The following is a 22,327-nucleotide window of genomic DNA, read 5'->3' as shown; positions in this document are numbered from 1 at the left end:
CAGAGAGGCAGGCAGAGAGAGAGGGGAAAGGAGGCTCCCCGCTGAGCAGAGAGCCTGATGCAGGCTTGATCCCAGGACCCTGAGATCTTGACCCAAGCCAAATGCAGTGGCCCAACCCACTGAGCCACCCAGGTACCCCAACACCAGAACTTTCTGGAATGCCTCACACAATGCTTACCATATAACCGATGCTCAATAAATGTTCGATGAATTAATGGAAGGAAGTCTGTTGGGTAGATACGTAGAGGTAAGAAGAGACCTTCCAAAAAGAACCGAGATCGTTTGTTATAATGGGAGAGAATGGTGATCAGGGAAAAGGAGCATAGTCAAATCTTCAGCTACCAACATGGCCTCTGGTCCATCAGAGGGGCTGCCAGAGATAAATGTCTGGAAAGGCCAGTTCTGACTGTATGTGACTGGCAGGAGATAATTCTAGAAGGATGCCCAGGGACCAGATTATAGAGGGCTGTGTGTGCGGTAAGCTAATGTCTGACCTTCATTCAGTCAACAAGGCAATGCCAGTGAAGGCTTTTGACCTGTTATTCAGGTTTGGTTTTAGGGAAGACAAGTGGCTATGGTGTGAAGGGTGAATGGAAAGTAGAAAGGGAGTAAGACTGGAGGCGGGGAGACCCATGAGGAGGCCGACTGTGCCGCCGTTGTCCTTACAACATGGTAATAGATACTGCTGGTGCTTCGTAGAGAAAATGGGATGCTGTCTCTTACTGTGGAGATCTCAAAACACAAGGAGCCAGACACTCCCTCATGTGATTACCCCATGGTGAGATTAATCTTGGGGGTAAAGAGGTACACAGACACTCAGATTACCAGGGGGAACATTCCAAAAAGCAGAAGCGGAGTCTCAATGGCCAATCTCCCTGCCATTAGTGGGATAGCTTAGCTCTATTTGGGACAGAGTATTTAAATGAAAGCATCAAGCTATTGTGGTATGGTTTTTTTAAATTTCAAGTTCCAAGTTGTTTGAATGAATGTATTTAACATCTGGGTGAAACAGCTGTTCTGAGAGATGCATTGAAATATGTTTCACCCAAGAAGGAGGGCTGATACTGAGCCAACCAAGTCTCTTTCCAGACTCCCTCAGAACCATAGAACTCTTACCGTTCTATGGCTTGCCTCAGCGTTGAAGCTCCTGTGAGGGAGTGAGGTAGGGTTCAGACGGGACGTTGGTTGTTAAATCTGTAAAATAATGTTTACGCTCTCATTTCCCGAGTCGACCCAACAAAGGCGTGAATGGTTACTCTTCCACCGACAGCTGTGAGGTCTTGGCAGTCATTTAGCTTCTGTCTGCCCCTCAGTTTGTTCATTCATGACATGGGACTTAAAAGAATGGTAATTGCCTCATGGAGTTGTCATGAGATCTTAGTGAGACACTGTGTTTAAAATCTTCATCACCACGTAGACAGTCATGCCGTATTATTTAATTTAGAGCGTCACTGTCATCTTGGGCAGGCCATGTATCCCCTTTGGGTCTCAATTTCTTCCTTGATAACATGGAGATAAGGTTCACCATTGTTTCTTTAGGCCCCACCACAATGCTTGGCACATAATAGATGTTCGACTGCCCCCCAAAACACATTTGTCGAGTGAACAAATGAATGAAGGAGGAGGAGAACAGGAAGGAGAGGCAAGTCTTCTGTAACTGTCTTAGGGATTGTCCTGAGGGTCAAGTGACATAGAGCTGAAGACAGCCTTCTGTGGACAGTGAAATGCTATTCAAAGGTAAGCTGATAATAATATTACCATTTTAGAATAAAGACGTTCCCTTGAGTGGCATGTCTTTCCAGGATTTTATTCAGTATGTCTCATATGTGGGCCATTGGTCCTTAACATTAGTCAATTAACTCTCCCAAGGTCTAATTATTTGGCAACTCAGAATTCCTAGGCTGAGCTCCCTTCTGGGATGTCTTTGTGGTACATGGTCGTGGGCAGTTGGAGGACCTTCCTGATCCTTAGTTATTTTCTTTATCCTACTGGGTATAGCCTTAAATGCCAAGAAGAGAACTTTATTCCTCAGTTTATTGAACAAGGGATTTGCCCTTACTGAAAAATGCCCAACCTGAGTGAATTAGCTCATTCTTTCCCTTTCTGGAAATGGAGTTTGATGCAAGGGACGCTGGAGTGCAAGAGATTTGGAGCCACAGGGAATAAAAGAAGGACAATCCACAGGGCCCAGGAACTCCTAAAGGTTTCCTGTCCCACTCTCTGCTGTGTGTGCTGGTTTTTATTCTTTCTTTTCCAATGACTTTTATGGTGATATGACTATTAGGAAATAGTGTAAACTTCTAAAAGAAACAAATTAAGTCCTTACAAAATGGGTATATGATAATTACCACCCCCCATCCCCTCTACCCACCCAGATACAAACCCTTTTCCCCAAGTCTGAAGTTAGATGATGTGGGTTCAAATTCAGACTCTTCACTTACCAGCTATGTGACTTTGGGAAAGTTATTAAGGCTCTCTGCCTCCTTGCTTAATAGTAGCAGTGATCTCAAGTATGAGAAAAATGACCCATGTGAAACTAATCTATGTTGTTAGAGGTCAGAGTGGTGGTTACCCTTGGCGAGGAGATGGGGACTGGATGGGGCCATAGGAGTTTTTGGGATGGAGGTTATGTCTCTCATCTGGATGCTGGTAACACGGATATACTGTTTCTGACATTCTTCAAGCTATATGTGATATGTGCACAATTCTAGATCTACATTATTTTTAATAAGGTTTTAAAAATCCATGTAAACTACATGACTTGATCAGCATAGAAGTTACTGTGAACTCATTACACTGTTAAATTTTTCTTACCTCTTGCTGAATGATCACCCTCTTAAGACTTGAGCATTATTTCCAAGCATAAGAAAACGAGTAACAGGAAGAAATACTCACAGAGGGCAGGAGTATATTTGCACTTCGGTGTTAGGAAATGATGCAAAATAGATTATTTTCTTTATCATCTCTTATGCTCTGAATGCTTCCTTCTAGAAATGCTGGAGCCCATTTAGACTCGGTCACAGTTCCAGAATTTCTTAGGGGTGCATCTTATTTGGAAAGGGGAGATTAAGGGCCTGTCAGGAGCTGGGTTTACTTAGCAACTTATGTAAGATTGAGAAAGTTTCAAGGGGCCGTATTTGAATCAGGGTTGGGGTGAAGCTGGTGAGGCCGGTAGAAATAGCATTTCCTGGTGCCACCGCTCTTTAGAATAAAGGTCCTGAAAACAGAGAGGAAAATTCCCTGCAAAAAGTAAACTGACCTGGCCCAGTGTTATCATAATACCATAAGCTCAAAATGTCTTGACCCAGGGCCCCCTAGCAAGGTCACCTCAGAAACAACTGGACTTCAGCAACTTGTCTTACCTGCCTCAGAATGACTAAGGCCTATTTAAGCCTCGTGGTTGGTTAATCATTAATGAAGATTTTTGACAAACAAAGTAGAGCAAGCCAAGAAAGAGGGATGGCTAAAAATTAGCTCAGGAAAGGTCATATTTTTTGCAAAGGCAGGGTTTGGTATCCCATTTGATTGTGGGTATAACTGTGTGGAACAGAGTCACAGGAAAATACAAGCCCACCGAGGAAGCCAGTGAGGCTTGGAAGATTCTCCTTGGAACCCTCCTCTGCCCTCACAGCCCTGGGGAGGACTAAATTTAGGTCTCCCTCATCTTTGATGAGAAGTCCGCCTGTCTGTAGGGCTGCCAGGGGGAAAGTGGGGAAGCCGTGTCTGGCACATGTAGCTGCAATCTGATTTCTGAGAGAAAAGGGAAGAAGGGTCCAGAGGCTGGAAAGTGGACCTGAGGAAGGAGGAGGTGGGGAACCCTCAGAGCCCGGGCTGCCCTACAAACTCTGCACCATGAGATCAAGGTTGGTAGGCATCACCTGGGACTAGGAAGACAGAACGGCAGGCGCAGCCCAATAGGGCAAGTGTTCAGAGGCACCGTGCTGTCAATGGAGAGAAAGCTCTGTTTCTCCGCAGTTGAGTAAATGCAGGGCGCCGCCATTTTCTGGAACTCAAAACTCTGAGGAAGAATGATTTAGGGTTCTTCCCACTTCCTTGTTTTAGGGGCCAAAATCTCTTCAGTTTACAGCTAACACAGGCCCATGAACCCTGTTTAATGCTGAATGGAACAAAGGTCGAGTTTCTTCACTGCACACCCTTTCTCTTTCTCCAAGACAGACAGCCCTACTCAGCTTGTTCCGGGTACCTGACAATTCCACGTTTTTTTTTTTGGTGGCGACTTCCTGTTCCCTCTTCTTTCTGCTCAGCTGCCCTGACTCCTACTCATTCTGTAGATCTTGGCTCAGATGCCACTTCTTTCCCTGAGTCCTTCTGAACCCCCTGCCCAAGCCTGCGGGGCCACCTCTTCCCACTTCAGAGGGCTTGTGACCCTATCGTATCACGCCTGGGACAGTCAGTTTTGTTGGCTGGTGTCTCTCCAGTACCTCACGCTGTGCTGGCACACAGTTAGCATTCAATAAATGGTTACTAAACCAATGAAAACAAAGAGGAATCAAAAGGGGTAAAATGGAAAGGCTTAATGGAGTTAATATAGCAGAATGCATTCACCCTGCAGGGGAAGGGGAAGGAAATGGGTTTCTTGACTACCTACAACAATTAGGCTTTTATCAATTCATTAATTCATCTGATTTACACAATAACTTTGTTGAGGTCTGGACTAGTATGTCTATTTTACCAGTGAAGAAACTGGTGCTCAGAGTGGCAAGGTGTCTTTTCTAAAGTCACGTGTCTGCTAAGTAGTAAAGCTGGGGTTTTACCCCCCAGGGAGGTGGCCTACAAACCCAGCCTTGTTCCACGAGGCCACGGGGCTTGCCCACAAGGACAAGTCCTTGGGCAACCAGATTTTTTCCAGGTCTACTGGTGTGAGAAGTTAAGAGACAGAGGAATACTGAGTATCCAGAAAGGGAGGACTGAAGAGGGAAAAGAGAAAAAAAGGCTGTATCCAGTCTGACAGCATAGAACTTGAAGTTGAAGCAAAATCTAGGAGGTCTCCTGAACCTAATGAGGTATTGTATTAAAGCTGAATCCTGACCTTGACCTGGGGTGGTCAGAGGTGGGGAATGTATCAGGAAAGTGGGAATGCAAGGATAAAGTGAGTATGTTTGTATCTTCCTACCTGGTCATTTTTTTAAAAGCTGAAGATGTAAATTTTTTTAAGGGTCATGGTGTCAAAAATGTCATTTCGTCAAAAGAGCCATGCCAAAATGTCACATTTCATGTTAACCAAACAAAACCAACTCTGGTAGAAGCTGAGTGCCCAGAAGACTTTACAATAAAGATATAATACCATGTAATAATTGAGGTAATATATTATATATTTCTGTTTAATAGTCAAGCCCCCCAAAATCCTTGAAACCGAGTTTGATAAGCCAGGAAGGTCAATTACAGCTAACAAAACACGCCCCACACTGTCCATATGCCACGTAACAGAACCCAGTGAGTGTTGGACTGGCCTGGGATTATCCTTCACTAGAAAAGACAAACCAGAGCTTTGTTTCCTAACATTCTGACTTTCAACTAGATAACTGCTTACAGGGGCGCCTGGGTGGCTCAGTGGGTTGAGCTGCTGCCTTCAGCTCAGGTCATGATCTCGGGGTCCTGGGATCGAGCCCCGCATCGGGCTCCTTGCTCGGCGGGGAGCCTGCTTCTCTCTCTGCCTCTGCCTGCTTGTGATCTCTGTCTCTCTCTCTCTCTGTCAAATAAATAAATAAATAAATAAATAAAAACCTTAAAAAAAAATAGATAACTGCTTACGTATATTGTCATGACAGATATTTTTGGAATAAAAAAGGGGGCACCTATTCCACTGAAGAATCAGAAGGGTGCAGCTGACTTCCTGTGATAGTTCTTTCGTCTTCTCTATCATCTCTGGCCCAGCCTGGTAGGTAGAATTCCTTCAGGCTCCCAGAGTGGACATTTCTGGCAGCTCCACTTAGAGCTGTGAGGTCTTGCAGGCTGAGAAGAGGCATTTTCAGCCATTCAGCCTTCGGTTCTCACCCAAGCGAAGAAGTCGCCTATGGAAACATACTAGAACCCAATGGAAAACTGCTCTATAGAGAAGCTTTGCTTTTCTCTCTCTGAGCTCTGAGGTGGGATGTTGGCGTGACTGGTTCTACCCACTTCCAGAGTCAGTGTACTGTTCACAAGCATCTGGGACGTGGAGTCTGAGCATAGACTGCAGTCCAGGTCCTTCTCAGCTGTGACACCTTGGCCAGTCACCCTGCTTACTTCCCTGAGTTATTGTGAGGTCCGCATGAGATTATGGAAGCCAAAAAGCCTAATGAGTCACATAATCATAACTTTTGTCCCTGCTCACCTTGCTGTTTATCTGCTCAATCAGTCTGTGTTCTCCCCCCGCGGAATGTAAAGCTCTACTTGTGCAAGATTTTGTGGGTTTGCTCAAGCTGTGGTTGCTACAGCACAGAGCCAACCTGGCACCTAGTAGAGGAGTGATACACATTTTGTACGATTATTCTTTTTCTAATGAGATCAATCAAACTGTGATTCTGTAATTTGCAGGCCGTCTGTACTCTTCTCCCAGAACAAAAAGAAATCAGCAGATCTTGTTGCCCTTGAAAATATTGCCTAACCATCTGTCATCTTGGGATGTTCGGCAGCCCTTCCTGCCTCTGAAAAAGGGCTTTATCTTTTTAAGAGAAAGCAACAACTTATTCCCAGAAACGTGAGAAGGAAGGCTGTAAGCCAGACTGCCCAAGACTGAAAGGTAAAATTCTTAATCAATGGTAAAGCCACGTGGGGCAATTTTTTTTAGGAGTAATTCCATTGATAACCCATCACCTGCCCTTGAATCATTTGACTGGCTTTGCTAATGGATATTGTCTGAAGTTAGTGATGCTCTCCAGAGAAAAGGAAGCAAGCTTGCTAACCTTGCTGTGCACCGAGAAAATGAGGAACGCAAGGCTTTGGTTTCTGAATGCAGTGAGGGACCTTCAGGTCGCCCAGCACTTTCACGAGATCACCTAACAAACTCAGTGTCTCGTCAGCGGCCTCCATTTAGAGATCTGAGTGTGGAGCTCTTGGGATCATAAACTTGAGGACTCACAGCAGCGACAGGCTTAGCCACACCCTACCCAAGTCCAGATGTTGAATATAATTTGGGTGCTTAGCCTTCAACCACCTAAGCTCAAGTCTGAGGATACGGATAATTCACAATTTTTACTTAAAACCCATCTTCAATGTAATTCTAAGCCAAAAACATGATAGTAACTTGTTGGTTACTCTGGCTGAAAATACTGAACTAGTTGTTTCCTTCCACTTTGAAATGGTTTCTCTGGTCTTGTTAGGGGAAAAAAAAAATCAGTATAATGAAAACACAATTTAAAATAAGGTCTGGAAACTGCTTTAAAGAAAGCTTTATTTACTACATACATCCTAAGAATGTATTGTAAATGGAGGAAAATCTAAATAAATTTAAAAGCTTTTCAAATACAAAGCAACTAAAGATAACTAAACTGCTAACATGTTTGAAAACAGAGAACACTAAAGCTTTTTTTTTTTAATATTTATATAGTTTGTTCTTAACCCTAAAAAAAAAAGTTCACATTTCAAGTTATAAACTTACCTCAGTAGTGTATGTGAAATGGTTTTGAAACAGAAACAGACAGACCATAGAGAATAGGCTCACCAAAATCTGTTTTTAGGGTAGTTTTGTAGTTGCCATGTTGAGATACCAATTTTTTTCTTTTCTTCTCATTATCTTTTTTTTCCTTGCAAATAATTTACAGGTATATGTAAAATACAGTAAGACCGCTGGGTCAGAGTCTCATCCAGTGAACCGCTGTGACAATCCTTCATTGGAAGGAGTTCTTTCACGCTAAGTCAAGGGACGAGGATCTGATCCAAATTGCATTTAGTTGATGACACAGTCTGAAAGGTTTGATGCAGCTTGCTGGGTACATCATCAGGAACATTGCACAATCATTTTATGTCATTTAAGAACGATGGAAAGAAATGTTAGAAATGTTTAAAGGCCTTGGTAGGCACTCAATAATTTTATAGAATAGTTAAATAAATATTGCTTATATATAAAAAATTCATCCCACCCTAAGATGAGGGGGAGGGAAAAGGCATTTGGGAGTCTCTTAATTTAAATTTTAAGACAAAACTAAAATATTTGCTAAAGGCGTGATCCTATTATTAATCCATAAATAAGAATTCAGCCATTAGCAAAAATTCAGTGAGTTCAAAGATTTTATATATCTCTAATGTGACATAAACACACAACTGTGTCCTTGCTACCTATTGCACAGCTCAATTCCTTGATGGAGCCTTTAAAAAAAGTTCCAAGTTGATGTATTTCGTAAAGCAGATGACAACCTTAACATTTTACTGTATTTTACATTCACTCTGCTGAACAAAAGCCTGGAAACAGGCACAACACTGCAACAATACATTTACTTCCTAATAATAAAACTTTTTAATAACATTGAAATAAAACAGTTTCACTCTGCATTAAACTCTATACCATGAACTTCCGCAACATAAAACAACTGAAAACCAGCATTAGATTATGTACAAGCTATCTTTTAACTTCTACAGGTCTCTCCTCCTCCTCCTGGATATGCACGTCCCAAGTCAGCTCACCTACCACGTGCACAGCAACGGAGGAAAGCCCTGCTCAATAAACATAGTATTACCAACACCCTTGATGACCACAGACATTTTGCATTGAAACATGGTAAGTCAGCTAGAAGCATAACTTTCTGCGACAAGAGTCTCTGGGGGCCTTGTCGACAATAACATTCACTGTCTCTATAAACTCATACTTCAAAAATGAATAAGATAAAAGCATTAGAAAAGGAACTAAGGTTTTATATGAGACATTAAATAACTATGCAAAGATATCTTATGGAAACTATTAAAGTCTTGTGCTTATGCATACTCTGCTATTGAAAATACCTCCCCAACCAAGACAAAAAACAAAAAACAAAAAACCCAAACAAACAAAACAAAAAACCCCCCACAAAAACCCAGAAGAAGTATAAAAGCTATCAATGCTTTCTCTATCAGAGTAATTCATTTGCCCTAGACTTGCCAGACTCGGAGGTGGGGGTGGGGATAGGAAGGAAGGAATGAGTAGGGGGGTAGGGAGGCAAGACACATGGAGAAGAAAGGGGAAACAGGGTAATGTGGCAGGTAAGAGCTTTCCAGTGTTTGGACTCAGAAGTGTGACAAGTCTTTTCAACGTGGGCTTAAGGAGAGATCAAGTGTTTCTTTAAAAACAAAAACAAAACAAAACAACAGAACCGTCATAGATAACACATGGTAACACCGTCACCCCTTAAAGCCAGCTGAAATAAAGATTCTACTCACTTTAAAATTGCACTTTCCAGTATAACTTTTAAAATAACATTTTATGTAGTATTTTAAAGCACTATTGTTTGTATCTTTAAATATTGAATATATTTTTCAAAATAGTTCCCTAGCTGCTCAAGTGTGCTTTTCCATATATAGTTGATATATTATTGAAGGTACTACAAAATAGAAATCTCTGGAGTGCAGAAGTTAAGAAAATAACCTTCATACTGAAAATATATCCTTAAAAATACAAAAACAAAAACCTCTATACAAATATACTAACGGCGTACAAATTTCTGAGAGATGGTATTAAGGCACGAACCGTCGCGAGTCTCTTAGAAATGTATGAACAGGGTCTGCTAAGTGGAAAACAGTCTTTAAAAAACAACAACAACAACAACAACTAGTGGAAACTTCATGAATATAAAATCTTTCAGGATGATACTGGATAACATTCTTCACTTTCAGGTTTCAGGAGTGCGGTAATGCCGCACGTTCTTTCTTCATAAATAGTAAAGTGTTCCTTCAGGGGTAGTCTGTGGTCTGCCTGCACTCTCCTCACCAGTGTCAGTATGTCTGGTAGACGTCGTGGATGGGCACTGGGATAGCAGCGGCGGGGAAGGCCTGAGGTATGTAGCCCGCGTAGCCTCCGTACACGGCAGCAGCCGCATTCTTCTGTAGTGTGGCGATCGTGGCAGTGGCCGGAGCAGCGAACGGGACGTAACTGGCCCCATAGATTCCAGCAGTGGGAATTCTCTGAACGTTCGGAGCCACCGTGTACACGGGGGTAATCGGGCGGCCCTGAAGGGGGAAACATAGAAAGGCCCCTTAATGACCGTGCCCATGGTGCCCTTCTCATGAATTCAACCCGTGGACTCATTCTTCCCATTCCTGGGGGGCTGGAAGGGGACAGGAAGAGGTGAAGGCAAACGTTTTCATTCTCAGGGCAAGGAGGCAGACAGGTAAAATAAATAATTATTGTAAGGGAAGGTGGTAAGGGCCATTAAGGTAAGCTGGAGATGTTGCGCCCTCAAGTCAAGGCTCCTGTGAGTTCAACCGGTCAAAGCGACAGAACTGCCAAGCTAAGTTTAAATACTTTGGAATCTTCCATCTTGCCATTCCTTTCCAACGGCAAGGAAGTTGGGAATCTACCCTTTGCTCAGCTGATCTCACTGTAATTAAAAATATGGTCCGGGGGGGGGGGACCTGGGTGGCTCAGTGGGTTAAGCCTCTGCCTTCGGCTCGGGTCGTGATCCCAGGGTCCTGGGATCGAGCCCCAAGTCGGGCTCTCTGCTCCGCAGGGAGCCTGCTTCCTCCCCTGTCTCTCTTTGCCTGCCTCTCTGCCTACTTGTGATTTCTCTTTCTCTGTCAAATCAATAAAATCTTTAAAAAAAAAAAAAAAGAAAAGAAAAGAAAAGAAAAAAGAAAAAAAAATACGGTCCATAAAATATATGCCAGTGCCTCCACTCTTACTTAACTGAAGGAACATGGTGCTTCAAAAACGGGAGAGGACAACCAACTGTGACAATGTTATGGAACCCAGTGTACAGATCTCCACAGGGGCAGCTTTGGAAGCTGTGACCTGAAAACCCTGAAAACACATATAATTTTCAGCTGGTGTCATTGATGACTTGGACCAGCTCTCACCTAAGATAGGACACCCACGATGCGTACGGTTGATCCTCAAACAACCAGGGTTTGAACTGAGTGGGTATACTTCCATGTGGATTTTTCCCACTGTGCAGCACAGTACCTATATGTATTTTCTCTTCCTTATAATTTTTCTTACCTTATGACTTTCTTACTGTAAGAATGTAGTACACAATCCATGTAACATACAGAACGTATGTTTCATTGACTGTTTATTTATCAGGAAGCCTTCCAGTCAACAGTAGGCTGTCAGTAGTTCTGCTGCGATGGAGTCAAAAGTTACGTGTGGGTTTATGTACAACTGCGTGGAGGGTGGGGGGAGGTGGGCACACCTAACCCCTGCGTTGCTCAAGGTCAACTGTGCAGATGGCTGTAGAGGCTCAGAAAAGGAACTAACTCACTTGGGAAGTTGGAGAAAGCAATGTTGGAAGCAGAGACATTTGAGCTGGGTCTTGAAGGATGAGGAGGAGTTTCTGCAGGAGAAGGCAGTAGGGAACGGCTAGCTCACTCACTAAAGCTTCCTTACCGCAGACACCACCTCGGGCTCCATCAGAGTCCCGGCTCCTTGCTCTCGTCTCTACCTGAAAGTATAACATGCTACATTTCCCGAGCCAACAGGTGTAAAGAGTAAAGACTGCAGCTCAGTATTTCCCAAAGGGTTTGCTCTGGAAACAGTTCCGTGAGATGCTTTATGGCAAGGGGGATTTGTGGTGAAAGAAACACATGCTTAACAAAATACCTAGTATACCTTACGTTCCTCACGATGCCCTGCAGTAAGTGCCTATAAGGCCTCTCTGTCTTCGTGCATCTTCAAAATAAACAATTTGGGGGGCGCCTGGGTGGCTCAGTGGGTTAAGCCGCTGCCTTCGGCTCAGGTCATGATCTCAGGGTCCTGGGATCGAGTCCCGCATCGGGCTCTCTGCTCAGCAGGGAGCCTGCTTCCTCCTCTCTCTCTCTGCCTGCCTCTCTGCCTACTTGTAATCTCTCTCTGTCAAATAAATAAATAAAATCTTTAAAAAAAAAAATAAATAAACAATTTGGGATATATGAAATGGAGAAGTCAATTTTTAAAAATGAGTTCTTCCTGGATTTTTGTAAGGGAATTAATTATCTTTCCCTAACAAAATTTGCAAATGAGAGTCATAAAATTACGTTCAAAGGCGACTCACCATCGAAGAGCCATTTTTTCCACCGTAACCAAAATAATAATTATACTAAATGATAGTAACAACCATCTGTGGTCTGCTGGGCACTATTCTAAGTGCCTTATTTGTATGATGTTCTGGAATCATCCCAACTACCAATGAAGCTGGTACTATGATTATAAGGAGAGGTCTGATGTGTTAAATGACTTGCACAAGGTGACACAGCTTTTAAGCAAAGGAATGGTGACTCTGGAGCCTGCACTTTTAGCCCTGTGTTAGCTCATCTCCTACAACACTAAAACAGCAAAGATCTCATGGGCAAGAGAGAAACTTCAGAACTGGGAAGATGGTGTCTTAAAGCAAGACACAAGCCCTCTTTTCCAAATGGGCAGACATATATTCAGTGACAAATGCACAAAGGGATGAAATTGCAGAGAAGGGGACATCCGAGAGAAACCTCTCCATGTGCTAAGGTCGAGCTCAACACCTAGGCCTGGAAGGGTTGAGCATGGGGAGCTGGCGGAGGAAGGAGGAGAGGAAGAGACCTCATCAAGGGGAAATGCCTATCCCTGTTCTACTTACACCAGAGGTTTGTGAAGATTGAGAACTCTTTGAGAAATAAATTTTTAAAAAGGTCTATGTCAGTAAATATTTTCTTCAGTTACTTATAAAGCCTTTATGAGGTGGAGGATATAAAGTGGCTGAGCAGGAACATGCCTGAGCATGTGCAAGATAGAGAACGACTGAAGGTGTTCCACAGGAAGGTTCTAGAAGTAATGCTGGGAGCAGGTTTCTAGTGTGGCTCCACTCGGAAGAGTGTTCTAGTCACTCATCAGGAGCACTTAAAATGCTCCTTCCGCTGCTGCAATTTGGCAGAGAATATAGGGGTGGGGACAGAGAGCCAAACGTTCAGAGAGCCCAGGGTCAAAGGACTCAGAGGGAGGATGCAGAGAACCGAGACTGGCGGGTGGGCACCGAGGCCGCTCATACACAAAGAAATCATTCTCAAGTTCAAAAGTAATAGCTCCACATATGTTGAAGGAGGGGTTTGGGGGGGTGGAATCTCCATCAGAATAAACTGATCATCACTGTCTACACAGCAAACTCATAAGCAAAGACTCGAAACAGAGACCCTGATGGCAACATCGAGTGGAGACTGGTGAAAGACCGAGAATAGCCTGCAACGGCGAATACGAGAACGGGAATCTGGGACACCAAGCACCACGGACAAAAGTGCACGAGTTTCGTAGTCAAGGGAAATCTGACATTATTACCAGAATTCCACTAAATACTATTTGGAGGTTATTGTAGATATTTACAGTCAGGCCACAAGCCATAGCTACACTCAGTTGCCACTTAAGAGTGTGAGTCATTTACGACTTACTCCTTTTCCGGGTTTTCAAAAGTCCAGAATCAAGGAACGACACACCGACACAGGAATATACTTCAACTGGCGTGACCCTTTCTGAATAGCACAGAAAGACTGTGCACAGTGAGGGCAAAAGCGTCATGAGGGCGTGTGATGGGTCCCCAGTCTGGCTCTATCTCAGCATCACTGGGTTCTAGAACCCCAGCCAAGTTCTACCCAGTCGGAGTCTTCAAGGTGAGGGTCTCAAGAATCTGTTCTGTAAACATACTCCCTGGATAGTTCTGACCCAGTTAGGGCAGAGACCCCCAGCCTGGGTATCTATGCTTTTTGACTAAGAAGGTATCTGAGAGCCACTGCCTCATGAAAAGTAGCTTTAACATGGTTTTTTTTGTTTTGTTTTGTTCGGGAGAATGACGTATCATCTATAGGTATTCCCTATGTGCTATGCGCTGATGATAAAAAGAAAATACAAAATGTGACTCTCGGTCTAGAGGAGCTTCATGAGTTGGGAGACAGAACAAAGCGGCAATCATTCGCCAAGGTATAATGTGGGTAACGAGACATACAGGGGACAGGATTTCCAAGGCTACGGTGGATGGGGAAGATTCCACAGAAGTCACGAGACTGAAGACACCACAGAGAAGAGAAGCTGTGAGCAAAGGTGGGGAAGGAGGCTGGAACCGTGAGACTGGACTCGGAGGAGGAGGAATGGGAACAGCTGGGTCTGGTTGGAGGAGAGGGTTAAGGACACATTTTGTAACGTTTCATAGATCTCTATCTCTACAGGCAGTTCTCTCTCCACACACACTGTATATGAATATATAGGTTGAAATATTTATACACAGAAGGGGGCAGAGAGAACTTTACTTTTTAGAGATTTTATTTATTTATTTGAGATAGAGAGTGTGAGACAGAGAGCATGAGCTGGGGGAGCTAAGAGATGGAGAAGCAGACTCCCCCACCCAGTAGGGAGCCTGATGCGGGGCTGGATCCCAGGACCCTGGGATCATGACCTGAGCCAAAGGCAGACGCTTAACCACTGTGCTCTGAGAACTTTATTTAAAAAAAAAAAAGAAAAAAAAAAAAGATTTATTGAGAGAAAGAGAAATCTCAGGGTAGGAGTGGCAGAGGGAGACAGAAAGTCTCCAGCAGACTGCTCTGAGCACAGAGCCCGACGTGGGGCTCGATCTCACGACCCCAAGCTCAAATAAAGAGTCAGACACTTAACCGACTAAGCCACCCAGGCACCCTGAGGGAGAGAATGGAAAAAAAAGAAAAAAATCTTCCTCGAGCTGCAATTTGGAATGTGAAAGCGTGAGCTATCTCCCTGGACTTTGGGAGTCAGCCCCTTAGCAGTAAGAACATGAGTTAAAAATTACCCAGCGTCATTAAAAAAAAAAAAATCGTATGTACAGTATCATGACACTGAAGAATTACGTGTGTCATTTTTGCATATGGCTTCCCATCTTTAATCCAGTGATGACCTTGGGGTAGTACAATTATGATTTTGAGAATTCTTCTGTCCTGACATGATTTATAGGACCCATTTCTCCCATCACCCCATCCCAGACTTCATCAGAGAGTGAGGCACTGGCTGATTGTCCTGCCGACCGGGAAATGAATCCATGCTTAAAGAAGGGAGGCCTCCCACAAGGATGTCGAGGACCCCAGCCAGAGCTCTACCTGGAACGGTGGCGGCGTGGACACGGTGGGAATGACGGCCGCGGCGGCGGCTGCGGCGGCAGCGGCCGCGGCAGCGCTGGCTGGGTCTGGCTGCACGGCGATGGGGCTGATCATGTGCTCCATTGTGTGGATTTTCCCGTCTTCGATCATTTTAGGGGCTGGCGCTGCCTGAAACATGGAGTACTGGGCCCCGATGGCTGGGATGGCCACTGCAAGAGAAGGGACAAGGGAAAACGCGTGTCGCTTGAGCGTCCCTGAGGGAGATCCATCCTTTCTTGTTATTTTGCAAAGCCAAGTGTGGTGGTCACGGGCCTCGCCGGCTAACTAATGCTCCCTAAGGCCAGGTAACAAGGCGCGACTCAGGAGGAAGAGAGGGGAGCTGGCAGGTATGCTCTCCAGCTCCCTGCTCATCCTGCAGAAGGAGCCATGTGGGACCAGTGGCGTCTCCCAACAGATGCTCACGGAGAGATCTCCAGAGTTAGGTCTCCGCACCAACGTTTTTCCTACTGCGTCTACAGAGAACTCTAATCTGGAATCCCCCTCTTGACTTCCTACAGCACAGGCAAGGGCCTTCTGACCGAGAGGAGAGGCTCAGAGTGAAACGTGAGATCAGAGGCTCGAGGCCCCACCAGATGCGGGCGAGAGGGAACCGGCCCGCCCTCATCCCCCACCGGCTCATTACCAGACCTGCCACTCCCCCACCGGCTCATTACCAGACCTGCCACCCGTTCATGTTCACGTTTTAAGCAACAGGTGCTGCTGAGGGTTTCCTTCTGGGAATTCAGAGGTCTGTGCAAGCCTTCCCCACTCTGTTTTAGCTCTCAGCATTACCGATTCAAGCAAAAATACTTAATAAAAAACGGCAAATGCTCTCCTCTTCCAATGTCCACTCACAGCAGCGGAGCAGGCAGAGTGACTGGTTTGGGGACGGGCCCCGCCAACTCAAAGATGTGATCTGTGAGTGAAGTCCCTATTTTAACCAGGGCTCAAACAGACAGCAGGTAATAAATGCCGACATCTGATAAAGACAGGTACAAGGAACAAATTCTAGCTCTGGTTTTGGAAGAGTCTGAGTACGTGGTACGTATGGGTGTGTTGAGTGCAAGAATGTAAAATGCATACACAGAGTGGGCTTTCATGTTTTTTTCTACAACTGTAGGTATTACTTATTCCACTACAAGCTCACTTGACGTAAGGTAAAGAGACAAATGATTGCAGGCTAAACCACGGTACGATCTTTCAATAAAATGGACCTCAAACTTTCACCAAATCCTTCACCTGCCTTTTCAATCACAGGGTCTGTGGTCACGTATTTCAGCATTGCCCTGGTCTTTCTCCTAAATATAAAGTTCTAATTTTCTGGATGAGTTAGAAAGAGAGGCCACGGGAATGGGGACCTGAGGCGATTAGGAGTTTAAGCTACATTGGGATTCTACTGAGTAACTCTGGATCGTTTTGGCTGTCAGCCCGCAGGAATTTCTATGTCAGGCCCCAGGACGTGACTCTATGCTTCAAGATGGTTTAAAAGCTCTTTTCTCTAGTTAAATCTTAAATGATCACAACTTGCCAACAGGAGTCCCTTTTCCAACAGGAAGAAGTGACAGCTCCCACACCTAGGCTCTGTCTTACGGCATTAGGGACATCCATGATCAATTTAACAAACTTACAGTATCGGTGGCATTTATAAGGAAATCCAGTGTAAGGAGTCACTTGACTGAGAATTTGCAACACTTTTTCACAGGCCAAAAAAAAAAAAAAAAAAAATCGCTGGATTATCAAAAGGAAGCTCTACTGGGAAAACACTTTTTAAGCCCTACGTGGCAATGCAGATTCCTGGGATCTCTTAGCTAGGGAAAGGAGTGTACAATCCTCAACCAGAAGAAAGTTGGAGCAGCTGAGCTTTAAGGGGAGGATTTTCTCCAAGAGCTTTTCGATCTGCCCTCCCTGAAACCAGGAAGAGGGCTGGGGGAGGATGGCTCTGACTGTCCACGAATGAGGCTTCCCTACATTTGGACACCTGTGTGGTGTAAGCTGGTGCTACGCTGCCCTCGGGATTGGAGTTCTTCACAAGTTTGGATCAGAAAGACCTGCCTCCTGTTAGGTTGACCAATGGGCACTAGTCACAGGGGCAAACTGGTTTGTGGGGCTTGCAGGTGAAAGCAAAGTTCAAGGTTTCTGGCTTGAATTATATGAGTGTCCTTACCCCCAATCTACTGCTCCAGCAAGACGGGGAGAGAAGAGTGCTGGGAACTGGAATCCAAGAAATGAGCACCTGCCAAAGCTTTCACTGCTGCCTTGTTCCCAGGTTTTCTGGCTTGTTCTAAGACCATAACAAGGGACGCTTGTGTTTTGTGCTCCCAAAGAAATTTTTTACCCTTTCCACCAACTCTTGGAACCAGCGATCAGCCATACCTTGTGGCTGCTGACTGCTGGTGTAGCAAAAGGCTTGAGGAGGAAGAAGATATTCTGGGCCAGCAGAAGATACAGAAGGATCTCCCAGTTTTCTGTGTCTTCTGCCACCCCTCCTCACCACTCCAACTCGGTCACAGATTGAGAAACAGGTTAACCACTGGTGACACCCATTGGAAAAACCCACCACTGAAAAGTTTGACTTGAACATTATCCAAGGTAGAAGAGCCCCTTAAGTTCTAGAGAAGGTGGCTCAGGAGGCCAGAGTCTTTGCCTGACCTCTGGCTGCCTGTGAGAAGAGGAACACACATGTCAATGAAGGAGCCCGAGGAAATCTTGGGGTCACTTCAAAGACAGCGTTGGGGTTTCAGCTGAGTGGATACAGACTATCTCTGGTTTATACTGACCTGTACCAGGTTTAATGGCAACGGGATTGACAGCAGAGATTTCCAAATTCGGCACAAGCTCATATCCTTTTTCTTGTTGCTTTCCTTTCCCTTCATGATATCGGCTATATATACCACGACCAGCCGAATAACCCCCGAGGTAGGAACCCCTGGGCCCTGGGGCTCTGTTGCCAGCTGCACCTCGACCCCGGCCTCGTATGCTGCCTGCTTGGAATAACAACACAAAAAATGGTGAGCATCCAACAGCTGACGGTACAAGAGGCAGATCTTAACTCAAGATTCTTGGCGTTAGGGTGTTTGCCCTAAGTCTAGTTGCAGGTGCTGCTCTAGAATGAGCTGGTAAGAGGCTTCCAACATTCTGTTCCAGCCTACATTCGTATCCTAAGCACTTAGAGTCATGCAAGAGATGAACTTACATGGCAAGTTCCTAGGGCTTTGACTGTAACTTCAATAAAGAACAACATTCCCCAGCTGCAAAGATGTTGTATCTGGAAGGGGATCTGCTGGCTCACCTTCCTCATCGTATGGGTGAGAAAACTGGCGGAGGGAGGGTCAAGGGACTGATGAAAGTCACACAGCCAGTCAATCTGATGACATCAGGACTCAGAACCTAGGTATTGGTTTCCCGGTGTAATGCTTGGTTTCACTCTACCCTAGTGAGTAAGTTAACTACCACCGCCACGCCAACAACATCCTAAAGATTAATTTCACAAGGAGGCTTTAACTTAAGTACCCAGACACTGGCGGACTAGCCCTAGATCCGGCAGGTCCTCTAAAGGTAGTGTGCAAGAAAATGCTTGCATGCCCCCGTGATTGTAGAGCTCATCCCATACAGAGAAATGACCTGCGTGTCCCCCAATGCTATGGAAGCAAATGCTCTGTGTGCCCGTGAAGAACAGACCCCAGAACCGACACCCAAAGGGGGTTTGGGTGAGTAGGGCACAGAAGCCCATCTAGCAGCTCAGCAAATGACAGCCACAACACCCCTGATGCTGCCCGGGCCATGTGGCTCTCGGCGCCGCCCTCCCCACCCCCACAGAACAGCCCCCACTAACCTTTCACAAAGTAGTCTCTGTTGGGCCCGATGAGCGCGTTGTAGGGGTAGCCGTAGTAAGCCAGCGTATAGGGGTCGCACGAGTACACGTAGCTGGGCTGCTGCACCGCCGCCTCTGCCACGCCGCCGCCCTTGGCCGCCTTCTGGTAGCGGGAGTACTGCTCCTTGTCCACAGGTTTGGCCAGCGTCACCTCGAGGCAGGAGCCCTCCAGCTCGGTGCCGTTGAGGTTGTTCATGGCGTGCACGGCGTCCTCGCGGCTGACGAAGTGCACGAAGGCGTAGTCGCGGATCTTCTTGACGCGCTCCACGCAGCCCGGGTTGAACTGGCCGAAGCTCTTCTTGATGGTGTCCTCCGTGGTCTCGATCATGAGGTTGCGCACGTAGAGGATCTTGACGGTCTCCATCACGTCCTCGTCCACGTCGATCTCGGGCTCGGCCCAGTCCACGGCGATCTGGTGGCCCCAGAGCTGGATGCGGCCGGGCATGAGCTTGCGGCGCGCCATGGCGGCGGCGCGGTGGCTCTCGTACTCGACGAAGGCGAAGCCGCGGTTCTTCATCTTGTCCGCCGCGCTGGCGTAGACGATCACGTCCAGCACGCCCTCGGTGACCTTGGCGATCTCCTCCAGGATCTCCTCGCGCTTCTTCATCTTGGGAATGCCGCCGATGAAGAGGCGGCAGTTGTCCACGCTGCAGCACACGCCGAGCAGGCGGCCCGGGCGGATCTCGTAGTTGTTGAGCTCGCGCACGGCGCGCTTGGCCTCGCTCTTGTGGCAGTACATGACGAAGGCGTAGCCGCGGTTCTTGCCGTCGAAGTCCATCATGAGGCGCAGCTCGTAGATGCGGCCCACCGCCTCGAACACGGGCACCAGCTCGTCCTCGTACACATCGCGCGGGATCTTGCCCACGAAGACCTCGCAGCCGCGCTGCGGGTGCGGGCCCTCCCAGCCGGGCGGTGGGCCGCCGTACTTGCGCTGCCCGTTCTCCTGCACCATGCTGTAGCCCGTGCGCTCCATCAGCGCCAGCAGCGCCGCCTCGTTGGGCGCGCCGGCCACGCCCTCCGGCACCTTGGCCGAGGACGCGGCGGCTGAGTCGCTGCTCATGGCTGCGGTGGAATCCTCTGCGGTCATAATGTCAAAGGCATCCACGGCTGCAGGAGACCTGGGGGCAGGGAGGAGGAGGCAGAAGGCAGAAGGCAGGATGAGTGTGGAGTCTGCACCGCGTCCAGCCCCAACCTGGCTACTTCATTCTTTTAAGACCTGCGAGACTCACGCCTTAACCGGCAGGTGGTTAGATGAGAAATAAATACAGCAGCTCGAACAGGGTCTAAATTAGCCAAGCTGTTTTGCCGGAAAAACCAGAAGGGACTCGGGGAAAAAAAAAAAATCAGAAGGAGCAAGGACTTCCGCTGAATCAGTACCCCCAACAGCTTTGAAGCACAGCGAACCTGCTGTAATTGGGAGTGAAAAACCTCACGTTCTTGCAGCAAATGGGAACATCTTTTGCTCAACTCCTGCACTGTCGACTCAGACTGATTTCCTTTTCGTTATAGAGCATTTTACCCCATTTATTTCTTGGGCAGACAGAGGCTCTTTTTTTTTTTTTAAGACAATCTTGTCCTTTAGGAATGGACATAGAGCAGTGCATTGAAGTTGTCAAGGAAAACTTGGAGGAGGTGTTATTCTACAGGAGAGAGCTGTGTCCTGGAAGCTTTTTCCAAGAGAGAAATGGAACATCCGCACTGCCATGGACATGGCCTAGGAGCTGTAGCAGGAGCTGGTGAGTTGGATTTTTATGGTGTCATTTAGGTAAAAGTTTGGGTAGGAACCATGTATGGATTTGGAATCAGTCTACAAAGAGCTATATTAAGTTCAGCTGGAGGGTTTTTTGAAGCAGCTACAATACTGTGAGCCACAGTACGGGTTTTTAGGGAACTGTCACACGTATTATCTTATTTCCGATTTTCTTAATCTCATTACATGGAAAGCGGTATTATTCTCCTAATTTGTCTGTAGGCTCAGAGAAGTTGAGTAAATTGCCCATTTCACACAGCCAAGAGTCATCTCCTACCAGGATTTGATTCCAAGTCACCTGGTTCCCGATGCCACATTTTTACTCTGAAAGCAGTGCTGTGCAACAGAACCTTCGGTGAGGATGGAAAAGCTGTCATTAGCCACTTGTGGCTACTGAACAATTAAAAGGGGGCTAGCGGGAGTTGAACTGAGTTTTTTATTTTACTTCATTTTAGTTAACCTAAAATTAAATAGCCATGGGGTGCCTGGGTGGCTGAGTTGATTAAACATCCTACTCTTGATTTCGGTTTAGGGCTCGATCTCAGGGTTGTAGGATGGAGCCTGCATTGGGCTCCATGCTCAGCAGGGAGTCAAGGACTTGAGAATCCCTCTGCCCCCCCCTCCCCCCACTAGTGCATGCGCACGCATGGGCAGGCTCTCTCTCTCAAATAAACCTTAAAAAAAACCCCATGTACAATAGTGTAAACCATTTCACCTTTGCTCATACAGAATGGGGCTCTGTGGAGATGATTTTAACTATACAGTAAGGTTAGCATTAGTGGCTTTGTGCCATGCTTTTGTAAAAAGGTCCTTTAAAAAATGAAGTTTATTTCATTTTTCAGATAAATTTTATGGAAAATTAAGAAAAGCAGTAAAAGAAATCATTCCTGTTATTCCTACCCAATGATAGCCAAAATTAAACTCTCCCATATATATTTTTTTATATGATTTTTTGGGGGGTAGGGGTGGAGCTTGGCTTCCAACAAATTTGCATCTTGTTGCTTTGCTTCATTTTATAAGCATTCCTCCAGATTCTCAAAAACTCTTTGTAAAAACATATTTATTATTTAATGGCATAAAGTTTCATCATTCAGCAGGAATCTGGAGCATGATCTGTAAAAATTCACCAGTAGGAACCGTATAGAATATTAAGGGAAGTTTCAAGAATAATTAATGTAAGTTTAAGTGTTTAAAAAAAACATACACACAAAAGAAATTGGAGGGACACAACAGAAATCTGAGATGTTTATTTGCCAGCTGGTTGAACAAGTACTTTCTTGGTTCACCTGCCGTTAACACCAAGGGGCAGTATGATTTCGTGGGGAACTGAGTGGCCCCTGGAGCCAGATTACATGTTTTTTTATTGTTGTTGTTGTTTTAAATATTTTATTTGTTTATTTGTCAGAGAGAAAGAAAGCACAGCAGGCTGAGGGAGAAGCAGACTCCTGCTGAGCAAGGAGCCAGATATAGGGCTCAATCCCTAG

General features: G+C 45.8%; 1 protein-coding gene across 2 annotated transcripts in view; it reads right to left on the bottom strand.

Moving 5' to 3' along the window:
* Nucleotides 1-7,376: 7,376 nt before the first annotated feature.
* RBM47 (RNA binding motif protein 47) overlaps nt 7,377-22,327 on the bottom strand; it is a 70,604-nt gene continuing 55,653 nt past the window's right edge. The window contains exons 2-5 of one of the 2 annotated variants that reach the window (XM_044224348.1): nt 19,055-20,211; nt 18,000-18,206; nt 15,184-15,392; nt 7,377-10,137 (exon numbers count right to left, since the gene is read on the bottom strand). In XM_044224348.1, the coding sequence (XP_044080283.1) occupies nt 9,904-10,137; nt 15,184-15,392; nt 18,000-18,206; nt 19,055-20,180 (1,776 nt within the window). In that variant the 5' untranslated portion in view covers nt 20,181-20,211 and the 3' untranslated portion in view covers nt 7,377-9,903. The remainder of the gene's footprint in view (nt 10,138-15,183; nt 15,393-17,999; nt 18,207-19,054; nt 20,212-22,327) is intronic. The other variant, XM_044224349.1, reaches the window with a different exon arrangement.

The sequence above is a fragment of the Neovison vison genome, chromosome 11, assembly GCF_020171115.1.
Source record: "Neovison vison isolate M4711 chromosome 11, ASM_NN_V1, whole genome shotgun sequence".
NCBI classification, from domain to species: Eukaryota; Metazoa; Chordata; class Mammalia; order Carnivora; family Mustelidae; genus Neogale; species Neogale vison.
This window is presented reverse-complemented; position numbering and strand designations above follow the sequence as displayed.